The sequence below is a fragment of the Gorilla gorilla genome, chromosome 3 (assembly GCF_029281585.2).
Source record: "Gorilla gorilla gorilla isolate KB3781 chromosome 3, NHGRI_mGorGor1-v2.1_pri, whole genome shotgun sequence".
In the NCBI taxonomy this organism is placed as follows: domain Eukaryota; kingdom Metazoa; phylum Chordata; class Mammalia; order Primates; family Hominidae; genus Gorilla; species Gorilla gorilla.
In genome coordinates, this window is record NC_073227.2 from 119,840,292 (window position 1) to 119,859,238 (window position 18,947).

General features: G+C 37.0%; 1 protein-coding gene across 1 annotated transcript in view; it reads left to right on the forward strand.

Annotated features, from left to right (window-relative positions):
- The window catches only part of C3H4orf17 (chromosome 3 C4orf17 homolog), a 31,246-nt gene extending 16,250 nt beyond the window's left edge, over nucleotides 1-14,996 (forward strand). Inside the window, exons 5-9 of the mRNA XM_004040177.5 lie at nucleotides 2,525-2,668; nucleotides 10,384-10,465; nucleotides 11,880-12,087; nucleotides 13,130-13,173; nucleotides 14,622-14,996. Coding sequence (XP_004040225.4) covers nucleotides 2,525-2,668; nucleotides 10,384-10,465; nucleotides 11,880-12,087; nucleotides 13,130-13,173; nucleotides 14,622-14,821 — 678 coding nt within the window. The 3' untranslated portion in view covers nucleotides 14,822-14,996. The remainder of the gene's footprint in view (nucleotides 1-2,524; nucleotides 2,669-10,383; nucleotides 10,466-11,879; nucleotides 12,088-13,129; nucleotides 13,174-14,621) is intronic.
- Nucleotides 14,997-18,947: the final 3,951 nt, after the last annotated feature.

An 18,947-nucleotide genomic window follows, 5' to 3' on the forward strand; every position in this document is an offset into this window, starting at 1 on the left:
TTTTAAATTTATTGAGACTTGTTATATGGCCTAGAATATTGTTGACTTTAATAAATTTTTCATGTACCCATGAAACAAATATTCACTCTGCTGTTGTTTGGTAGAACGCAATATAAATATCAATTAGGTCAAGTTAGGTGATACTGTTGTTCAAGTTTTCTACAGCAGCAGCTCCCAAACTTTTTTGGAAGACTATTTTTCTACAGACCTATGGTGGGGTGGGGGGAATGGTTTCAGGATGAAATTGTTCCACCTCAGATCATCAGGTGTTCCATTCTCATAAGGAGCACACAACCTACATCCCTTGCATATGCAGTTCACAATAGGGTTTGCACTCCTATGAGAATCTAATGCCGCTGCTGATCTGACAGGAGGCAGAACTCAGGCGGTAATGTTCACTTGCCCTCCCACTGCTCACATTCTGCTGTGCAGCAGGTTGTGGTCCAGGGATTTGGGGACCCTCGTTCTATAGCGTTACCGATTGGCTACTTTTTCTGCCAATTATTGAGGGATAGGTGTTGAAATCGCTGATTATAATTGTGGATTTTTAAATTTCTCTTTCCATCTACCAGTTTTTAATCATGTATTTTGAAGCTCTCTTATTAGGCATAAAACTGTTTAGGTTTGCTATGTCTTCTTGATAAAATGACCTTTTTATCATTATGAAGTTACTCTCTTCATCCCTGACACTATTCTTTGCTTTAAAATCTATTTTGTTACAAAACTGTTCAGATTTTCTATTTCTCCTTGAATCAGTTTTTGGTAGTATATTCTTTTCTAAAAGTTGTTTATTCAGTCTAAATTCAGATTTATTGACAAAGTTATGCATAATATCCTTATATTCTTTTAAAAATATCTGCTGGTTCTGTAAGAAGTACCCTTTTACATATTAGTTGTGTTAACTTGTGTCTTTGTTTTTCTCAATTAAAAGAAGTTTATAATTTTCAACAAAAGTTTATTCAATAAGTTTATTGATTTTATTAGTATATCAAAGAATTGATTTTCATGATTTTTTGATTCTCTGTTGTATATTTTCTATTTTATTAATTTCTGCTGTTATTAGTTTTCTCTTTCTATTACATACTTTATCTTATTGCTGTTTTTCTAACTCATTTTATCTTTCTAATATATGTATTTTAAAGCTATAAATTCCCCAATGAAGATTGCTTTAGCCACTCTCACAATTTTTGTATATACCATTTTCACTGAGTTCAGTGTATTTTCTAATTCTCATTATTATTTCTTCTTTGACTCATGACTCAATTGCTGGACTTTATTTTTGTGACATATCCAAGACTGGGTAATTTATAAGGAAAAGAGGTTTAATTGACTCATAGTTCTGCATGGCTAGGGAGGAGTCAGGAAACTTACAATCATAGCAGAAGGCAAAACTGGCATGTCTTACATGGCAGCAGGCAAGAAAAGTGAGAGCCAAGTAAAGGGGGAGGCCACTTATAAAAACCATCAGATCTCACGAGAACTCACTTTCATGGGAACGGTATGGGGGAACCTGACCCCATGATTCAATTAACTCCACCAGGTCCTTCCCTTGACACATGGGGATTATCACAATTCAGGGTGACATTTGGGAGGGGACACAGAGCCAACCATATCAGTTGATGAGAAAAAAAAATTGGATTTGTTATACATCATCTCACGTAAAGTCAGTTTCTAAGAGCTATCAACAACATTAAGGACTTACTGTGTTACTATTTTTCCATAACAAAGTCTGTATAATAAACTTAAAAAAAGAATGCCTCAAATATAATGTAGATTTATTTTTGCTAAACATAAAGTTAAATATTGTTTTATCAATTCCAATCATCAAAATCCCAGGTTGTTGGCTCATTTAGGCACTAAGTTCTATGTGTTGTTATAAATCAGTCACTTCTGAAGGGTAGAAAGCCTTTCCTGGAACAGGCCCATGGATCTAAGGCTTCTGTGACTCTTCATGGACTTACAGCTCCCAGAACCTTTTAATTTTTAAAAATTGCAAACAGTATACTTACCTCCCAGAATGGGAAAATAACCTTTCTATTTCCCTTCCAACTGATAAAGGGAAGAAATTTAGTTTGCCTTTCTAACTCTCAGCTGTTAGCTGTTACTTGCAGCAAGGAAGTAGCAATTTGCATCATGCAGTTGCTTCACAGACAAAGCATAAAACCTCTCAGCTGTCTTTTCCTGGCCATAAAAGAGAAATCTTCCCAACCTAACAGCAAATCTCATGTGTCATGAGTTGGCTGTTATCTGGAACTGCAATATAAAAGGTTATACATTGCATATTACAAATTTGTTATCTTGTTATTTAGCCAAGAGTTTAAAATGATTTCATCAAAAGTTAATATCACTATTTGTTTTGTCTCCAAATATAAATATTTGATAGCTTAAGATAAAACTAACCTTTTTTTACTTTCATGTATCTCTCTTATTAGGCACAATATTTCTCATTCATTTTACATTGAATTTTCATAGAAAATATAGGTGGATGCAAATGTATATTGGTTATATTATACTTTTGATTTAGGAAGAAATTAAGGCCAAAAGACCACCATCACCTCCAAAGGCATGCTCTACTCCTGGCTCCTGTTCTTCAGGGATGACAAGTACCAAGAATGATGTGAAAACAAACACCATTTGCATACCAAACTATCTGGATCAGGAAATAAAAGTAAGTATCAGGTTTATCAAATCCATAACTTGGAAACAGCATGAATATACAAAAAAATTTATACCACTAGCATCCTTAAAACTCTTAAATGATTCCTTACTGATAACTGAATTGATTTAAGACTGCTTAGCCTGAAATCCAAGGCATACTCCTATTTTCATTTCCAGTCTTAACTTTCCTTGGAATCTTGCCACTGTCAGATAAACACAATCTTTGATTCAGATGTAATGAAAAGCTTGGTGTTTATCACACAAACCCAGCCCTATTCTTTCCATCTTTCGTTATCATCTTTCTAATACTTGAAAGACACTACTCTTAATGTCTTGCCGCAATCTATACATTTACTTCTCATATTTTAAAGCATAGATTCCTCCAATCAACATTCATCTCTTCCTCTTTTCTTTGCAAAACTATGTCTTCAAACTTTCTCTGTCTGGGGTTATAAACTTAGTTATATTAATAGTAATATGTCATATCAGCTTCCTGAAAGGCCGTCCCCAGCCACAGTTATTTCTGAGAATGATATAAAATCAAGAATACGTCAGTCAGCTGATATTTGTCACCTGCCATTTTTTTCCTTCTTTTAATCTCTTTGGCAACCTCCATATTGAACCACCATAAGTCCCACTACAATGAACTAAGGGTTAGAAGATTGTAATGATGCCTCTAACTGGAATTTTAAGTAATCAGTGTCTATAGTTATAATTACAAATAACAGAGCATGTTGTAGAGATGGTTATTGAATAAGCCTAACAAAGAAGTATTTTAAAAGTAAAGCACAGAGTATGATAGTGACATTGGTGTAATAATTTATGCTAATAATTAAACTTGAGAAGGAGAATAAAAGGAAATGTATAGAAAGGAGAGTATCTACATATTTGGCTTATGTTTATACATTATTTCCTGATGATTCTGGCTAAAGACTTTATATTATACAGAGTCTTCAGAATCACTGTTTCACCTGCTACACTCTGGCCACTTTGATCTTTCTATAATTTTCTCATTCTCACCTTAAGAGCTTTCCTCTAAGAATTATCTTTCTCTTTATTGGCTCAGTGATCACCTGCTCATTAAGGTCTCAGTTTCAGTATTGCTTACGCAGAGATACCTTCTCTAACCATCCAATCTAAAGTAGCTAACCAGTCACTCTATATCCCATTACCCTTTGTTATTTTTTTGCATAAATATGCTATATATGTATGTTCAGACTTATTTAGTTCAATATTTTGTCTCTCTCCTCGCCCCACTCCCACTGAAATTTAAATCATATAAGATCTCACACTTGTCTGCCTTTGCTACTGCTTAATCTTCAGTGCCTAGGTGAGTGCTAGACACCTAGTAATTGTTAGATAAGTATTTGTTGGATATTGAATAAATAAATTAAAAGGAAAAGTGAACTCAAAATCAAAAGGATAACTGTAGAAAATCAGCTAAATACATAGTTCTCAACTCAAATAATCCATAAAATGAATGCAGTTTTAGTAAGACTGTCATTCTTCCTTGGGCATATCAATAGAGCAGCGTAATCCTGTAGAGCTGGCTTTCTGGGCATCTATGAAAGAGCCCTCCTCTCAAAAGCATCTTCTATCCTACAAAAATCAACTTCACTGGACATCGGTTGATATAAAACACACTAAAATATAAACTCTTTGAAGGCAGGGATCTTGTCTGCCTTGTCCACAACTGATTTCTTAGCACTCACCACTTCGCTTGAAAAATATTAACTGGCACACAGACAATGGCATTTTGCCAAATAGTTGTTGACTATTTGCTAAATAAATGAACGGAGAGGGAATAAAGTGATAAAGTAGGTTTTATCAAGATGTTTTGGCTTGTATAAAACAGCCCCGGAAATACTGCTCATCTTGGAGGCATTCTATTCTTCCACGTTTCCTACAAAAAAATGTGTAATATTTTCTAATTTCCTACTATCCATTGAGTAACTCTAAATGGGCTGTGAAATCAGGAAATGTTTTTGCAGGGGTATGTGTGAAAAGGTATGCAGTTTCATGATTATTACTTTAAAAGGAAAGAGAAACATAATTCCGTGTCTATTAGCACCTTGTTTTAAGCCTTCCTTCCAAAGATCTTTATAGACATAACACCAAAATGTCTGCAAAACTCTTATAAACTGTTGGTGGGACTATAAATTAGTTCAGCCCTTGTGGAAAGCAGTTTGGAGAGTTCTCTAGGAACTATACATAGAATTGCCATTCAAACCAGCAGTCCCATTACTGGGTATATACACAAAGGAAAATAAATTGTTCTAAAAGATAAAAAGACACCCGCACTGGCATGTTTATCACAGCAATATTCACAATAGCAAAGACATGGAATCAACCTCAGTGCCCATCAGTGATGAATTGGATAAAGAAAATGTGGTACATATACACCATGGAATACTACACAGCCATAAAATATGGAATAATACATTTTGCAGCAACATGGATGCAGCTAGAGGGCATTATTCTAAGTCAATGAATACAGGAACAGAAAACCAAATACCGCATATTCTCACCAGTAAATGGGAGCTAAACGCTGGGTACATGTAGAAATAAAGATGAGAACAATAGGCACTGGAAACTCCAAAAGGTAGGAGGAAGGAAGGAAAGCAAAGAATGAAAAACTATCAGGAACTCTGTTCACTATTTGCGTGATGGAGTCAACTGAAGCCCAAAGCTCAGCATTATTTGGTATATCCACATAACAAACATGCACATGTACCCGCTGAGTCTCAAATTTAAAAAGAAGAGTGGACAAAACACACCCATTTATTCTGTAAATATTTAATGTCAAACTACTAGAGTGTGAGGACACAATTAATTTCTTCATTCATAGAGGTTATGAAATAATAGTGCAGCTGTTATAAGAATATGTACCAGGAGACTTTGTAGCTCAGAGAGCCTTTAAGGAGAAAGCGACCTAAAGAATGTTTAGGATATAATTAGAAGATAAAGAGAAGTGTGGAAGAGATCTTTCCCAGTCAAGTGACCTTCGTATCTTAAGACTAAGGAGTGAGAGCATTGCTTATTTAAAACAACGAACAATAATTAATATGGTTGATGCAGACAGTGCATGGAGAAAGTGGCAAGAGATGGGGCTGGAGACTTAAGAACAGACTGGATAATGTAATACTTTATAAGTCCTATCAAGGTGTCCAGATTTCATCCCAAGGGGTGTGGGAAGCCAGCAAAGAATTTTAAGCACTAGATGATACTGAATTACTTTGTAAGCGTAAGAATTACATAGTTAGAACTGTACTTTAGAAATCACTCTGGATACAATATGCAGATTAATTTGGGGAGATAAGGGGTGACAAAGTTGCAAACAAGGGACTCTGGTTCCAAAATGATAGATTAGGCTCAACGCTTAACCTCCTGCTGTAAAAAACTATATAATTCAGCAAAATATATACAGAAACGATTTTCAGGTACTGGGCAACAGACACTACAGATTGGACCATTGAGAGAAGAGAAACAATTGGGGTTATTTCCATATTCAACCCAGACTTCTGCCTGGGGCACATGCCTAATCATGGCACAGAGAAGTGGAGCCTGAACAGAGAGCAGCAGCTTCACTAGGTACAGAAAACAGAGTTTAGCATTTGAGGATGCTGAGGTGGCTGGAACTTGCAAAGTAAGATCTGAAGAAGATAAATCTATGCAGAGAATGAGCTCCAGAAATTTAGGGGTACCATTAAGTGTTCAGTCCAATATGAAGCCTCACATGTACAGGGTGATTCTGAGACCTGGTAAGGAGAGATAATGGGAGGTATCACAGAGCTTAGAGTTGCTGGAGTTCTAAGAAACCTTGAAAAGACCTTGCCAGAGTGAAGATACCTTGCGGAACCTACCAGGACTTCAATTCAGACCCCAGAAAAGTTACACCTTAAAAATAGCCGTGCAATAGAGGCTACTCTAGGCTAGATTCTCAAATCCTAAAATAAAATTTCAAGACATCAAGTTCACTTGCCAATATATTAATTACGTTCAAGAACAAAACACTATTTTTTCCCTCAACTTTTATTTTAAGTTCCGGGGTACATGTGCAGGATGTGCAGGTTTGTTACACAGGTAAATGTATGCCCTGGTGGTTTGCTGCACAGATTATCCCATCACCTAAGTATTATGCCAAGCATCCATTAGCTATTCTTCCTGATGCTCTCCCTCTCCCCCAACTCCCCCTGACAGGTCCCAGTGTGTGTTGTTCCCCACCATATGTCCATGTGTTCTCATTGTTCAGCTCCCACTTATAAGTGAGAACATGTGGTGTTTGGTTTTCTGTTCCTTCATTAGTTGCTGAGGATAATAGCTTCCGCCTCCATCTATGTCCTTGCAAAAGACATGATCTTTTTTCATGGCTGCATAGTATTCCATGGTGTATATGTATCACATTTTCTTTATCCAGTCTATCATTGATGGGCATTTAGGTTGATTCCATGACTTTGCTATTGCAAATAGTGCTGCAGTGAACATATGCATGCATATATCTTTATAACAAAATAATTTATATTCCTTTGGGTATATACCCAGTAATGAGATTGCTAGGTCAAATGGTATTTCTGCCTCTAGATCACTGAGGAATCACCACACTGTCTTCCACAATGGTTGAACTAATTTATACTCCCACCAACAGTGTAAAATTGTTCCTTTTTCTCCACAACCTTGCCAGCATCTATTGTCTTTTAACTTTTTAATAATCACAATTCTGACTGGTGTGAGATGGTATCTCATTGTGGTTTTGATTTGCATTTCTCTAATGCATTTAGCCCATTTACATTTAAGGTTATTATTGCTATGTGTGAATTTGATCCTGTCACCATGATGCTAGCTGGTTATTTTGCAGACTTGTTTATGTGGTTGCTTCATAGTGTCACTGGTCTGTGTTCTTAGCTGTGTTTTTGTAGTGGCTGGTAAAAGTTTTCCTTTCCATATTTAGTGCTTCCTTCAGGAGCAATGCAGGCCTGGTGGTGACAATTCCCTCGGCATTTGCTTGTCTAAAAAGGATCTTATTTATCCTTCGCTTATGAAACTCAGTTTGGCCAGATGTGAAATCCTGGGTTGGAAACTCTTTTCTTTAAGAATGTTGAATATTGGCTCCCAATTTCTTCTGGCTTGTAGGGTTTCCACTGAGAGATCTGGTGTTAGCCTGATGGACTTCCCTTTGTAGGTGACCTGGCCTTTCTCTCTGGCTGCCCTTAATGTTTTTTCTTTCGTTTTGACCTTGGAGAATCTGACGATGATGTATCTTAGGGTGGATCTTCTCATGGAGTATCTTACCAGGGTTCTCCAGATTTCCTGAATTTGAATGTTGGCCTGTCTTGGTAGTTTGGGGAAGTTCTCCTAGATGATATCCTGAAGTATGTTTTCCAACTTGGTTCCATTCTCCTCATCTCTTTTAGGTATTCCAATCAGTTGTAAGTTCAGTCTTTTTACATAATCCCACATTTCTCGGAGGTTTTGCTTATTCCTTTTCATTCTTTTTTCTCTATTTTTGTCTGCCTGTCTTATTTCAGAAAGATATGCTTCAAGCTCTGAGATTCTTTCCTCCACTTGGTCTTTTCTGCTATGAATACTTATAATTACATTGTGAAGTTCTTGTGTTTTTCAGCTCCATCAGGTCAGTTATGTTCCTCTCTAAACTGGCTATTCTTGTTATCAGCTTATGTATTGTTTTATCATGATTCTTAGCTTCTTTACATCAGGTTACAACATGCTCCTTTAGCTTAGCAAAATTTGTTATTACCCACCTTCTGAAGCCTACTTCTCTCATTCAGCCATCTCAGCCTCAGCCCAGTTCTGTGCCCTTGCTTGAGATGTGTTGCAGTCATTTATAGGAGAAGAAGCACCCTGGCTTTTTGAGTTTTCAGCATTTTTGCATTGATTCTTTTTCATCTCTGTGGGCTTATCTACCTTCAATCTTTGAGGTTGCTGACCTTCAAATGGGATTTTTGTGGCATCTTTGTTGTTGTTGTTGTTTTCTGTTTGTTTGTTTTTCTTCTAACAGTCAGGCCACTCTTCTGTAGGGCTGCTGCAGTTTGCTGGGGGTCTGCTCCAGACCCTGGTTGCCTTGAGTTTCCCCATACCTAGAGGTATCATCAGTGAGAGTTGCAAGACAGCAAAGGTGTCTGCCTGCTCCTTCCTCTGGGATCTCCATCCTAGGGGGGTACTGAGCTGTTGCTGGCTCGAATGCTCCTATAGGAGGCGTGTAGAGGCTTCTATTGGGAGGTATTACCGGGTCAGGAGGAATGGGATCAGGGACCTACTTAAAGAAGCAGTCTGACTGCTTCTGGGAAGAGCAGGTATGCTGCATTGTGGGGAACTCTTCCACGTCCAGACCTGGACTCTCCAGTGCTGGCAGGCTGGAATGGCTGAGTCAACTGAAATGCAGAGACAACAGCTGCCTCTCCCCCAAGGGGCTCTGTCCCCGGGGGAGATCAGAGCTCTGTGTGTATGACCCTGGCTGGAGTTGCTGAAATTCCCATAGGAAGGCCCCACTCAGTGAGGAGGAATGGACCAGGATCCCACTTAAAGAAGCAGTCTGGGCATGATCTTGCACAGCAGCTGTGCTGCGTTGTGGGGGACTCCTCCTTGTCCAGATGGCCTGCACTCCCTGGAGCCAGCAGGCTAGAACAGCTGAGTTGACCAAAACACAGATATGCTGGCTGCCCCTTCCCCTGGGAACTTGGTCCCATCACAGGCAGTCTCCAGCCTGTTCCCTCTGTCTCAGACTATGTAGAGGAGCAGGGCAGATGGGGCCAGTTCTGTGACTGATGGATTCTCATTAGAACCCTGTGGTATAGTGGGAAGGATAAATTCACCAAAAGTATGTTCCTACTAGAAGATGTTGGTACTGAACAGACAAAACAAGACAAATGTTGGGATTCACTCAGGATGGTGGCAGAAATATTAAAGGCAAATATTAGGGAAAGTTATAGGGAATAGTCACGAACCTTTTGGAAGGCCAAAAGGTTACACAGCTTGTAATAATTGAACAGGCTGGAGGCAGCCCGTTCTTACCTCAGAACATCAGGTCATAGGGTAAATACTAGGGACAATAGAGGCTTCCCCAGTTGTCTGTTTACCCCACCTCCATTAACTAACCTTTGACCCAGATGGCCTTCTTGGGGGGAGGTCGACTAGGGATATTGCCCCCTAATGGTATTTACCTTAGACCTCGGTACCTGAGCTTTAATCATTCCTAGAACTACTCTCTTAACCATGTTAATTATCTGCAAGTGTGTTTACTCAAAGCTTCTGTTGTTAATTGTACATCAAATAAATGCCTGGAGTGTGAGCTGCTCAGGGCAAGCCGCAGTGACAAACCTCTCTTGGTGCGCAGGCGGTTGGACACTCAGCTGGACTGGCAAAACAGAATATCTGTGTGTCAGTGTATGTTTTATTCATCCGTCGTTTAAGTCAGGGTCTGCAGGCAGACCCCCGCAGCTAATGCCCTCTTGTGAGGAGCAATACCTCAGACAAACACACTCCATAGCCTACCCTAAACTGTTAATTGTACTGGAAATGTTGTTTTCACTAAGATTCTACTGTGTGCTATTTGAAATCGAGCTCGTGAGTTAAAAATCCCAATTGACTAAATTGCACATCATATACAAAGTGATATTTGGGAAGATGGGATTCTGGAGAAGGTAAAGGAAAACTGTTAAGCCTTGTACTATTTATTTGCTCATATGTAACTCTAATGTTCTCTGTCAGATCCTGGCAAAGCTCTGTGGCATTTTGCATACTGATTCTCTGGCAGAAGTTTTACAGTGGCTGCTTCATGCAACTTCAAAAGGTGCGATTAAGATATAAATTTTAAAACACTGAGCTCAATTTATTGTCAGAAACTGGGAATATGCCAATATCTGAAGTTTTGTACCTTGGATTTGCAAAGATAATGTTGCAATATTATTTCCACAATGTTTCAGTATCAGGATAATTGCTGTTCTGCATATCCAGCTGCATGCATGTGGGTCATTCAATGAACCCAAAATTCAGTATGCTTTAAATTGAACTCATTTGGGTGACATGAAACACTTGTGTCCAAGGGCGGTCTTATTCTCAGCTAGAGTTCGTTTATGCTCCTCCAGAGTCTACACACCCAGAGGCCTCCCTGAGCACATCCTCTGGCCTGTTGTTAACTCTGAACACAAAGCTTATTTCTTTCCTTTGGTAAGGAGAACAGTAGAACAGCTATCCAACCTGTAACAGCTCTGCCATTTGCCCAGCAAAACCATCAACTCAGCTATCTCCTAACCTCTTTTGGGCCCTTTCTGGCCTGTTCCATGAAAACACATGCCATTCCCAATCGGGACAATGATAAACGGCAGGGAGCTATCCTCACTTGTAGTTGATCCTCAAATGTAGTTGATCATCAGGCTGACTGAGGCAAAATCTCTGCAGTGGGACTTGAGAATTTGTGTTTCTGACAAGTTCTCAGGTGATGCTGATAATGCTGGTCTCAGCACTACTCTTTGAGAATCACTGCACTGATCAATGCTAGGAAGTACCAATGTGTGAGGAAGTCTAATGTTTTAAAGTAGGAAGCATTCTGGAAATATTACCTTGCCCCAGGAATTCAATACTACTTTTTAGTAGCAATTGAGAAGTGTTTAGAGGCGATGGGTCTTTAGTTACCTTCCAATTATTTTTCCTTTTTAAGAATGTAACATTTAATAAACTATACAAGTAATAAATCCTTATTGTTGGGAGAAAGAACAGATGAACCAGAAAGAAAAAAAGAGATGAGACAGAACAAAAATAATCAATAAAATTACCACAGACATCATTTCAGTGAATACTTTGGTGTATATCTTCGTAGATATGCTTGTAACTATTTATTACCTATTAGTCTGTATTTTAATGGAATCATATTACCCTTCTTATTTTTGTATAGGTATCCTTATATCATCGGCAGCAGCCTGTAAGACTGGCTACTGTACTCAATATTTTAAAACTATTCCACTGCTATTCAGGGACAAGTGCCTCAGTGAGTTAACTACTCTGGGCACTCTACAGTATCACAGGTCAACAGAAACTATGTTAAAATGAACCAACTTTTCTGCAGACGTCTTTACTCCCACATAGGTAACTATCCAGAAAATAGATGACCAGTCTTTCATACTCAGGAGCTGGATATTCTTGTGTTTCTATCCAACATGATAATTGCAACCTTCACTCCTCCCACGCTTTTTTGTCTTTTAAACCAGAAAAAGAGTGGGTCTCAGCTTTGATTCATTCTGAGCTTGCCGAGATAAACCTGTTAACTCATCACAGAAGAAATACCTCAATGGAACCAGCAGCAGAGACTGGGAAACCACCCACAGTTAAATCACCACCCACAGTTAAATTGCCCCCAAATTTTACTGCAAAATCAAAAGTCCTTACCACAGATACAGAAGGGCATCAACCAGCCAGGTAATTAGATATAATGGCTCTCTAGAGGGAGGGCCTATGGCACATGAAGACTTTGAATTCTCTCGTTATTTATCTTTCAAAATGTTAAACAGGAGGTTCTAAAGCTCCGCTTTATTCAGTAAGTGACTGCAATATATATTTGCTTTCATTTTCATATATGTAATATAAGAATTGTTCTCAATTCTATTGTTTAGAACATTTTGGCAGAAACTATGTCTTTCTTATCTGGTAACCTTTCTTTTTAAGAAAAATTATTTTTCCACTAAGGGAAAAGCAAGAGTGGCTACCTAAAAATCTAAGATAATAAAGATTTTTATAGTTTAACTAAAAATAGATGCAATTAAGGAAATCAAATTTGTATTGTTACAGTTATTGTATATTTTGTTAAATGTGTATCACACAGGTTTCACTTTTTTGTGTAGAACAATGCAAGATTAAAATAAATTGCTTCACTTAATTTCCTCTGATTTACTCCTGGGGCCCCCTAGAGAGAAAAATAACTACTAAAATAATTGAAATTATTGCAGGAAAAATTTTTCTTGAATGCTGTTATTTCAATAACAGAAGAAAAATATATATATTTATGTAGAATCATGGTGAAAGAATGTGTGGTAGGATGTTATTTAAGCTAGGAGAGAAAATCTTGTTGCTTTAAAATTAAAAGTTGAGTAAAGCTTAAAGTTAGAGGAAAAATACATTTTTGAAAATATAAATATGTCACTTTAAAAAGCATTAAGACAAAAAAATTGTATTACTAATTGTCCGTATCTTAAAGTTTCCATAAAATCAGAAACTAGAAGATAGTAAGAGTTAATCTGTACCTTAATGACTAACATATGATACAATAGTTAAATATTTACTCAAAGTAAGAATAACTTTTCATTGGTAAGTAAATTTAATACTGTATGCATTAAAAAAACAAAGAATTGGGGTAGCATATTTAAGATACATATACACTGAACTTATTGATGACAGTGTAGTCTATAGAAAATACTTTTTTGTATCTGTGAAATTCACTTTTTTCTTTCTCCAACTGATCTAGAGTGTCAAGTCAAGGATCTGAAGAAAACAAGGAAGTACCAAAAGGTTAAGTACAGTTTTTGGTAACTATTGAGTTGGTATAAAGAAACCAGTAAGTACTAATGACTCAGGGAACAGATTTTAAGGATCAGTGCTTTTAAAAAAACAGAAAAATACAATAGTAATTTCCAGATCAATTCTTGAGAGAGCATCTGCTTACTTTCTCATAAAGATAAATTTACCTTTGTTTTGAAAGGCAAAGTGCCTGATCATGGACAGACACTGTTTGAGAAGCAAGACAGCAGGACAACAGGAACTATAGGTTTGGTTATAGCAATTCAGTGAAAAGGGAAACCCTGCATTGACCTAACAAAAGGACAATGATCTCAGAGTTTTGGTTCTTCACAGCTTAATGGAGTTAAATAATTTCACTGGAGACAAAGTCAACCAGAGAGAAGAGTAAAATGGCAATCAGCCACAAGCAGGTGACCTACAAGACAGCTGAAATACAATTGAAAAGAGCAGTTTTGTGTTCCACCAGAAGCCCAGCTCCAGTCTGTAGGGGAACCAGGGAGAATCAAGAATTGTGGAAAGTCCTACCTTGGTCCAAGATAGCCCAAAGTATCCTTATAGGTTTGGCAGTTTCTAGCTTTAAAACAAGCAGAGCATTCATGACTACAGAGCAACAACTATGAAGTGTATCTACAAGCTTTATACAAAAATGTGTCTTGTCATTTCTACAAGTTCCCTTTATACCAGGAATGATATATAATCAATTAGAGCTCACTGGGGTCACACTAGACCCCAGCAAGTTCCACTGTGATTAACCAAACCCCAAAAAGACACTATCTCCTAACAGCCAATAATAAGTATAGTTTAAAAATTATAAAGTACTCCCTTACTTAGACTCCAAGGACAGCCTATTGTATCTGGCCTCTCATACCAAACTCCTCATCCTGGGACTATAACATCATGACAGTGATGATTTCTATTATTCAACTTTATGTCTTAACTGTAAGGCTCACACATATTTTATCATTTAGATATTTGGAATTTTTTGTATAAGAATTCCCAAGTCATGCCCCTTTCTCTCCATTGTCGATATTTAGCATCTCCTTACATCCCTATTCCTGCTTGGGTGCAACTATGTAGGTCTTACGAGCAGAATTAACTTGTTTTAGCCTGTTTGTCTCTTCTCTTGTTACATCTATCAGGACCATAGATCTTCCTTCTTTCTCTCACTGTCACTCTTACCCATAACCAACTCTATGCAATCAAAATCATGTTTACTTTTGAGAGTGAAGGAACATATCCTGCATGTTACAGAACAAATAACTCATTAAAGATGAGCATGTGGTGAAAAAAAAAGGAATATATTCTTTTGTGAATTTTGGGTGTATCTGATTCACCTAAACTTCATATAGTTTTTTATAGATAATTTACTACTAAAACATGGAGAAGATGTATTCAGTGTTTCAATTACGGTCTTATTTAGATTTTTTTCTCTATTTCAGAGGCTGAGCACAAGCCTCCACTAGTTATAAGAAGAAATAATATGAAAATACCTGTTGCAGAATATTTCAGCAAACCAAAGACTCCTCCCAGGCCTAACACTCAGGAGAGTGGATCAGCAAAACCAGTGTCAGCAAGGAGTATACAAGAATACAACCTCTGTCCCCAAAGAGCATGTTATCCTTCAACACACCGGAGGTAGAAGTTCTAGACTGGGTGAATTCTTTCATGAATATGAGCTTCACATTTACATCATCGAATTATTTTTCAAATGAATATTTTTGGTATTGAGGAATCAAGTGGTCCTCTTTATGGTGGCACATGTAAATCTAAAAATACCTGTATGTAATGCTACAAATAAATATTACTGGAAATGATATTTCCATTTGTAGTTAATACGATGTGTAAAAGAAATACGTTTATTTATATACTATGTTTCCAGTCTCGCACTATTAGTACATGAGCATAGAGCCCTGATACTAGAAAAATCATCCATAATCAGAATTAGGCAGTTACAGTTTGGCACCTAACCCAAACTCTGTTAGAGGGGGAAAAAAACACAAAGAACAAAAAACAAAACACCACCATCACCGCAAAAACAAACAAACCCAACAACAGAATTTTAACATGTGAGATGATTTTTATCATCTAGTGTCTCACTGTTGTTGAACTATTATGAAAAAATGCTCCCCTCCCCTCCAAAAAGAAAACATATACATATTGTTTCTAACTCATGAGCCAGAAAGAAACTAGTTTTCAGTCAGTACTAATGGTGGATATTAACATTTCATACTGAATTTTTTGTGTTTTTAAAAGAAACCACTTGGCTGGGCGCGGTGGCTCATGCCTGTAATTCCAGCACTTTGGGAGGCCGAGGTGGGCAGATCATGAGGTCAGGAGATCGAGACCACGGTGAAACCCTGTCTCTACTAAAAATACAAATATTAGCCGGGCGCAGTAGTGGGTGCTTGTAGTCCCAGCTACTCGGGAGGCTGAGGCAGGAGAATGGCATGAACTCGGGAGGCGGAGCTTGCAGTGAACCGAGATCGCACCACTGTACTCCAGCCTGGGTGACAGAGCGAGACTCCATCTCAAAAAAAAAAAAAAAAAAAAAGAAACCACTCTTGGGCCACAGATATGATTCTTTGAGCATGTTGCTGCAGTCTATCTACCAATAAGCCAATCCTTTATTTAGAATGTTTACACTGATGTTCATCAGAGATACTATAAATTCAGTGTGTGGTGTGTGCATATGCATGCATGTCTATATGTACATTAACTTTTAATGATAACATACTATGTGTCAGGAATCATTCTAAACACTTTAGATATAATGACTTAATTTTCACAAAAACTATTTGAGGTAACTACTCTTATTTTTCTCATTTTTTAAAATAAGAAAGCTGAGGCACAGATTCGAACTCATTGTGATGGGATAAGTTGTAACAAATGCTATCATTCAAATACAATTATTTCCCACGTGAGAGTCTAAAGTGTGTGTTTCAAAGATAACTTTGCTTTACTTGGTGATTTAGAGGCCCAGGATCCTTCCATCTTGTGGCTCAACCATCACCTAAGGCTCCATTGTCAACTGTACCACGCTGGCAAAAGAAAAAATGAGAGTAAAGTATTAGTTTCCTATTGCTGATGTAACAAATTACCACAAACTTTGTGACTTAATGCAACACAAATGTATTCTCTCACAATTCTGTAAGCAGAGGTCTGAAACGGGTCTTACTGGGCTAAAATCAAGGTGTGGCAGGACTGCATTCCTTTCCTAGGCTCTAGGGGGCTATTTGTTTCCTTACCTGTTCCATTTTCTAGAGGCTATCTATACTCCTTGCTTCATGGCTCTCTTTCATCTTCAAAGTCAGCAATGGCCAGTCAAGTTGTTCTCATAACAAATCACTCTGATAATGACTCTTCTGCCTCCATCTTCCACTTTTGGACCTTTGTGATTGCATCGGGCCTGTTATCCAGCTTATCCAAGATAATCTCCTTCATTTAAGGTCAGCCGATTAGCAATTTAATTCTGTCTTCAACCTTAAATTCCCCCTTACCACGTAACTTAACATATTCAAAGGTTCTGGGAATTAGGATCTTTGAACGGACATTATTATGCCTTCCACAAGGAGGACATATCTGCTTAAAGTCTTTGCCTTGAAATGGTAAACATCACTTCTAGTTACATTCCATGGTCGAGAATTAGTATAGCTGAAAGGGAAACTGATTAAAATCTCTTGAGTGGTAATCATATTCCAATTACAGCTATGTTCTATGTTAACAAAAATTAGCTTTTGGTGGACAGTCAACTTTCTCTGACACAAAGATTTCATGGCTGGCTCAAGGTACGGCTAGAATCTATGTGCTTAAGCACTAGGTGCTAGTGATACATAATAAGATTATGCTCAACTCATAAAATTAATAAAGTGCACTCTCTCTCGCTTTTCTGTTATGAAGATGTTACAATGGCATTGCCAATTCTTTTTCATTAAAAATTTGCTAACATTCATCTATCAGACCACATAGGTTTTGTATTTTTGGAGTTGTAGCTTTTTGACAATTTCATTTCTCCTGTGGTAACTGTTCTATTTATATTTTCTGTATTTTTGGAGCGGAGGATCAATTTTGGAACTTCATGCTTTCCCAGAAAATTATCCATTTCATCCAGGTTTCCAAATTTATTTTCATAGAATTGAGATTTATCTCATAATTCATCTAAATTTGTTTATTCTGCAATCTCATTTTTGTGTATTTGTAATTTTTTTCTTGATCCAGTTAGCTAATACTTTTCACATTTTGCTACCATTTTCAAAAAACAACAGATCTTGGATTTATTCATATGTCCAACAATTTTCCTATTTCTATTTTGTATCTTTCATTTTTTATTAAGTTCCATTTTTTATTTCTTCAGGTTCATTATTGTTCTAATGCCTTGAGTCAAATCTTTTTAATATGTTTATATTCAGTTATTCTCATTAGCATAAATTTTTAAAGTGATGAATTTTCCTCTAATCACAGCTTTAGCTAGATCTATAGATCTGATATGTAGTGTTTTTATTATCTCTATTTTCAAAATATTAAATAATTTCAAATTTGGTTTCCTCTTCTATCTTTCCTCTTTTATCTTTATCTTTCCCCTTTTATAAGCTCTTGAGAAAAAAAAATTTAAAATAAGGCTTTCATCCCATCTCACCAAGTTTATTTTCCAGTTTAATGTATTGTTATCAGAGAAGTTGCCTATATTTTTACTTCTGGAAAATTTTCCTTGTGGTCTAATATAGTTACTTTTATGAATACGAGTTGCATTTTTTTTAGCCTACAAAATTTGGTATCACTATCTGTATTAATTACAGCATGTACATTTTCCACATACTCATCTTTTGTCTACTTACATTGTCATAGGTTGAGAAGTATGAGTTAAAGACTCCTTATACTGATGTATTGTTTCATGTAATTCCCAAGGGCTGTCAGTGACTTTGAATACTATGTTACCTGATACACAGATATTCATAATGGTTAGATCTTTACTAAGGATTGCCTTCTTGACAATTACAACATGTCCTTCTCCTTTTCTTTATTTGTAATGTGTTGGACCTTATCTAATGTTAAGACTGTGACTTCTGACTTCGTTTTATTAGCCTGGTATGGCTTTTTCTATTTTTTATTTTCAATATTGCTGAGTAGTTTTAAATACAGCGTATATTTCTTTTTTAAATCCAATCTGGAAGATTTTTGGACCATTTAAATTTGCTGATAGGCCACATAGATTTTGTCGTGTGATTGTGTTTTATGTTAGCATTGTTTTTGTTGCTTTTATAAATGTTTCACTAAATGATCTGTAATTTCCTTGTTTTGTTTAGTGAGTGTTCATTTGGTAATTTAGAAAGTTTACATTTTAAAAATCTTATCTAAGCCTGGGTTCCTCAGAAAGTACAGCCTGAAACAAAAGCCTATATACTATTACCATTTTAGGGCAGGCAATGTCAAAAAGACTGAGAAACAAGGGAAATAAGGCAAGAAATGAGAAAGCCAATACAAGCATTATCATTAGCTACTTCTTGACAACTGTTTGCTCAAGCCCTGACAGAGTAAATAGAATAACATTTCCATTTTACATATAAAAACACTGAGGCCTAAGAAAGGTTGAATAACATCCAAAGTCTCATCACCAACAGTGGCAGTGGCAAGGCTTACGCTCAGTCCAATTCCCTACTGTTTCCATTGATTGTCAATATACCACCTTTTGATTCTGTCACTGCTTCTCTTCTTCACATTTATTAGATGACTACTATATTTGTCTGGTAATGAGACAGGGAAACAGAGAT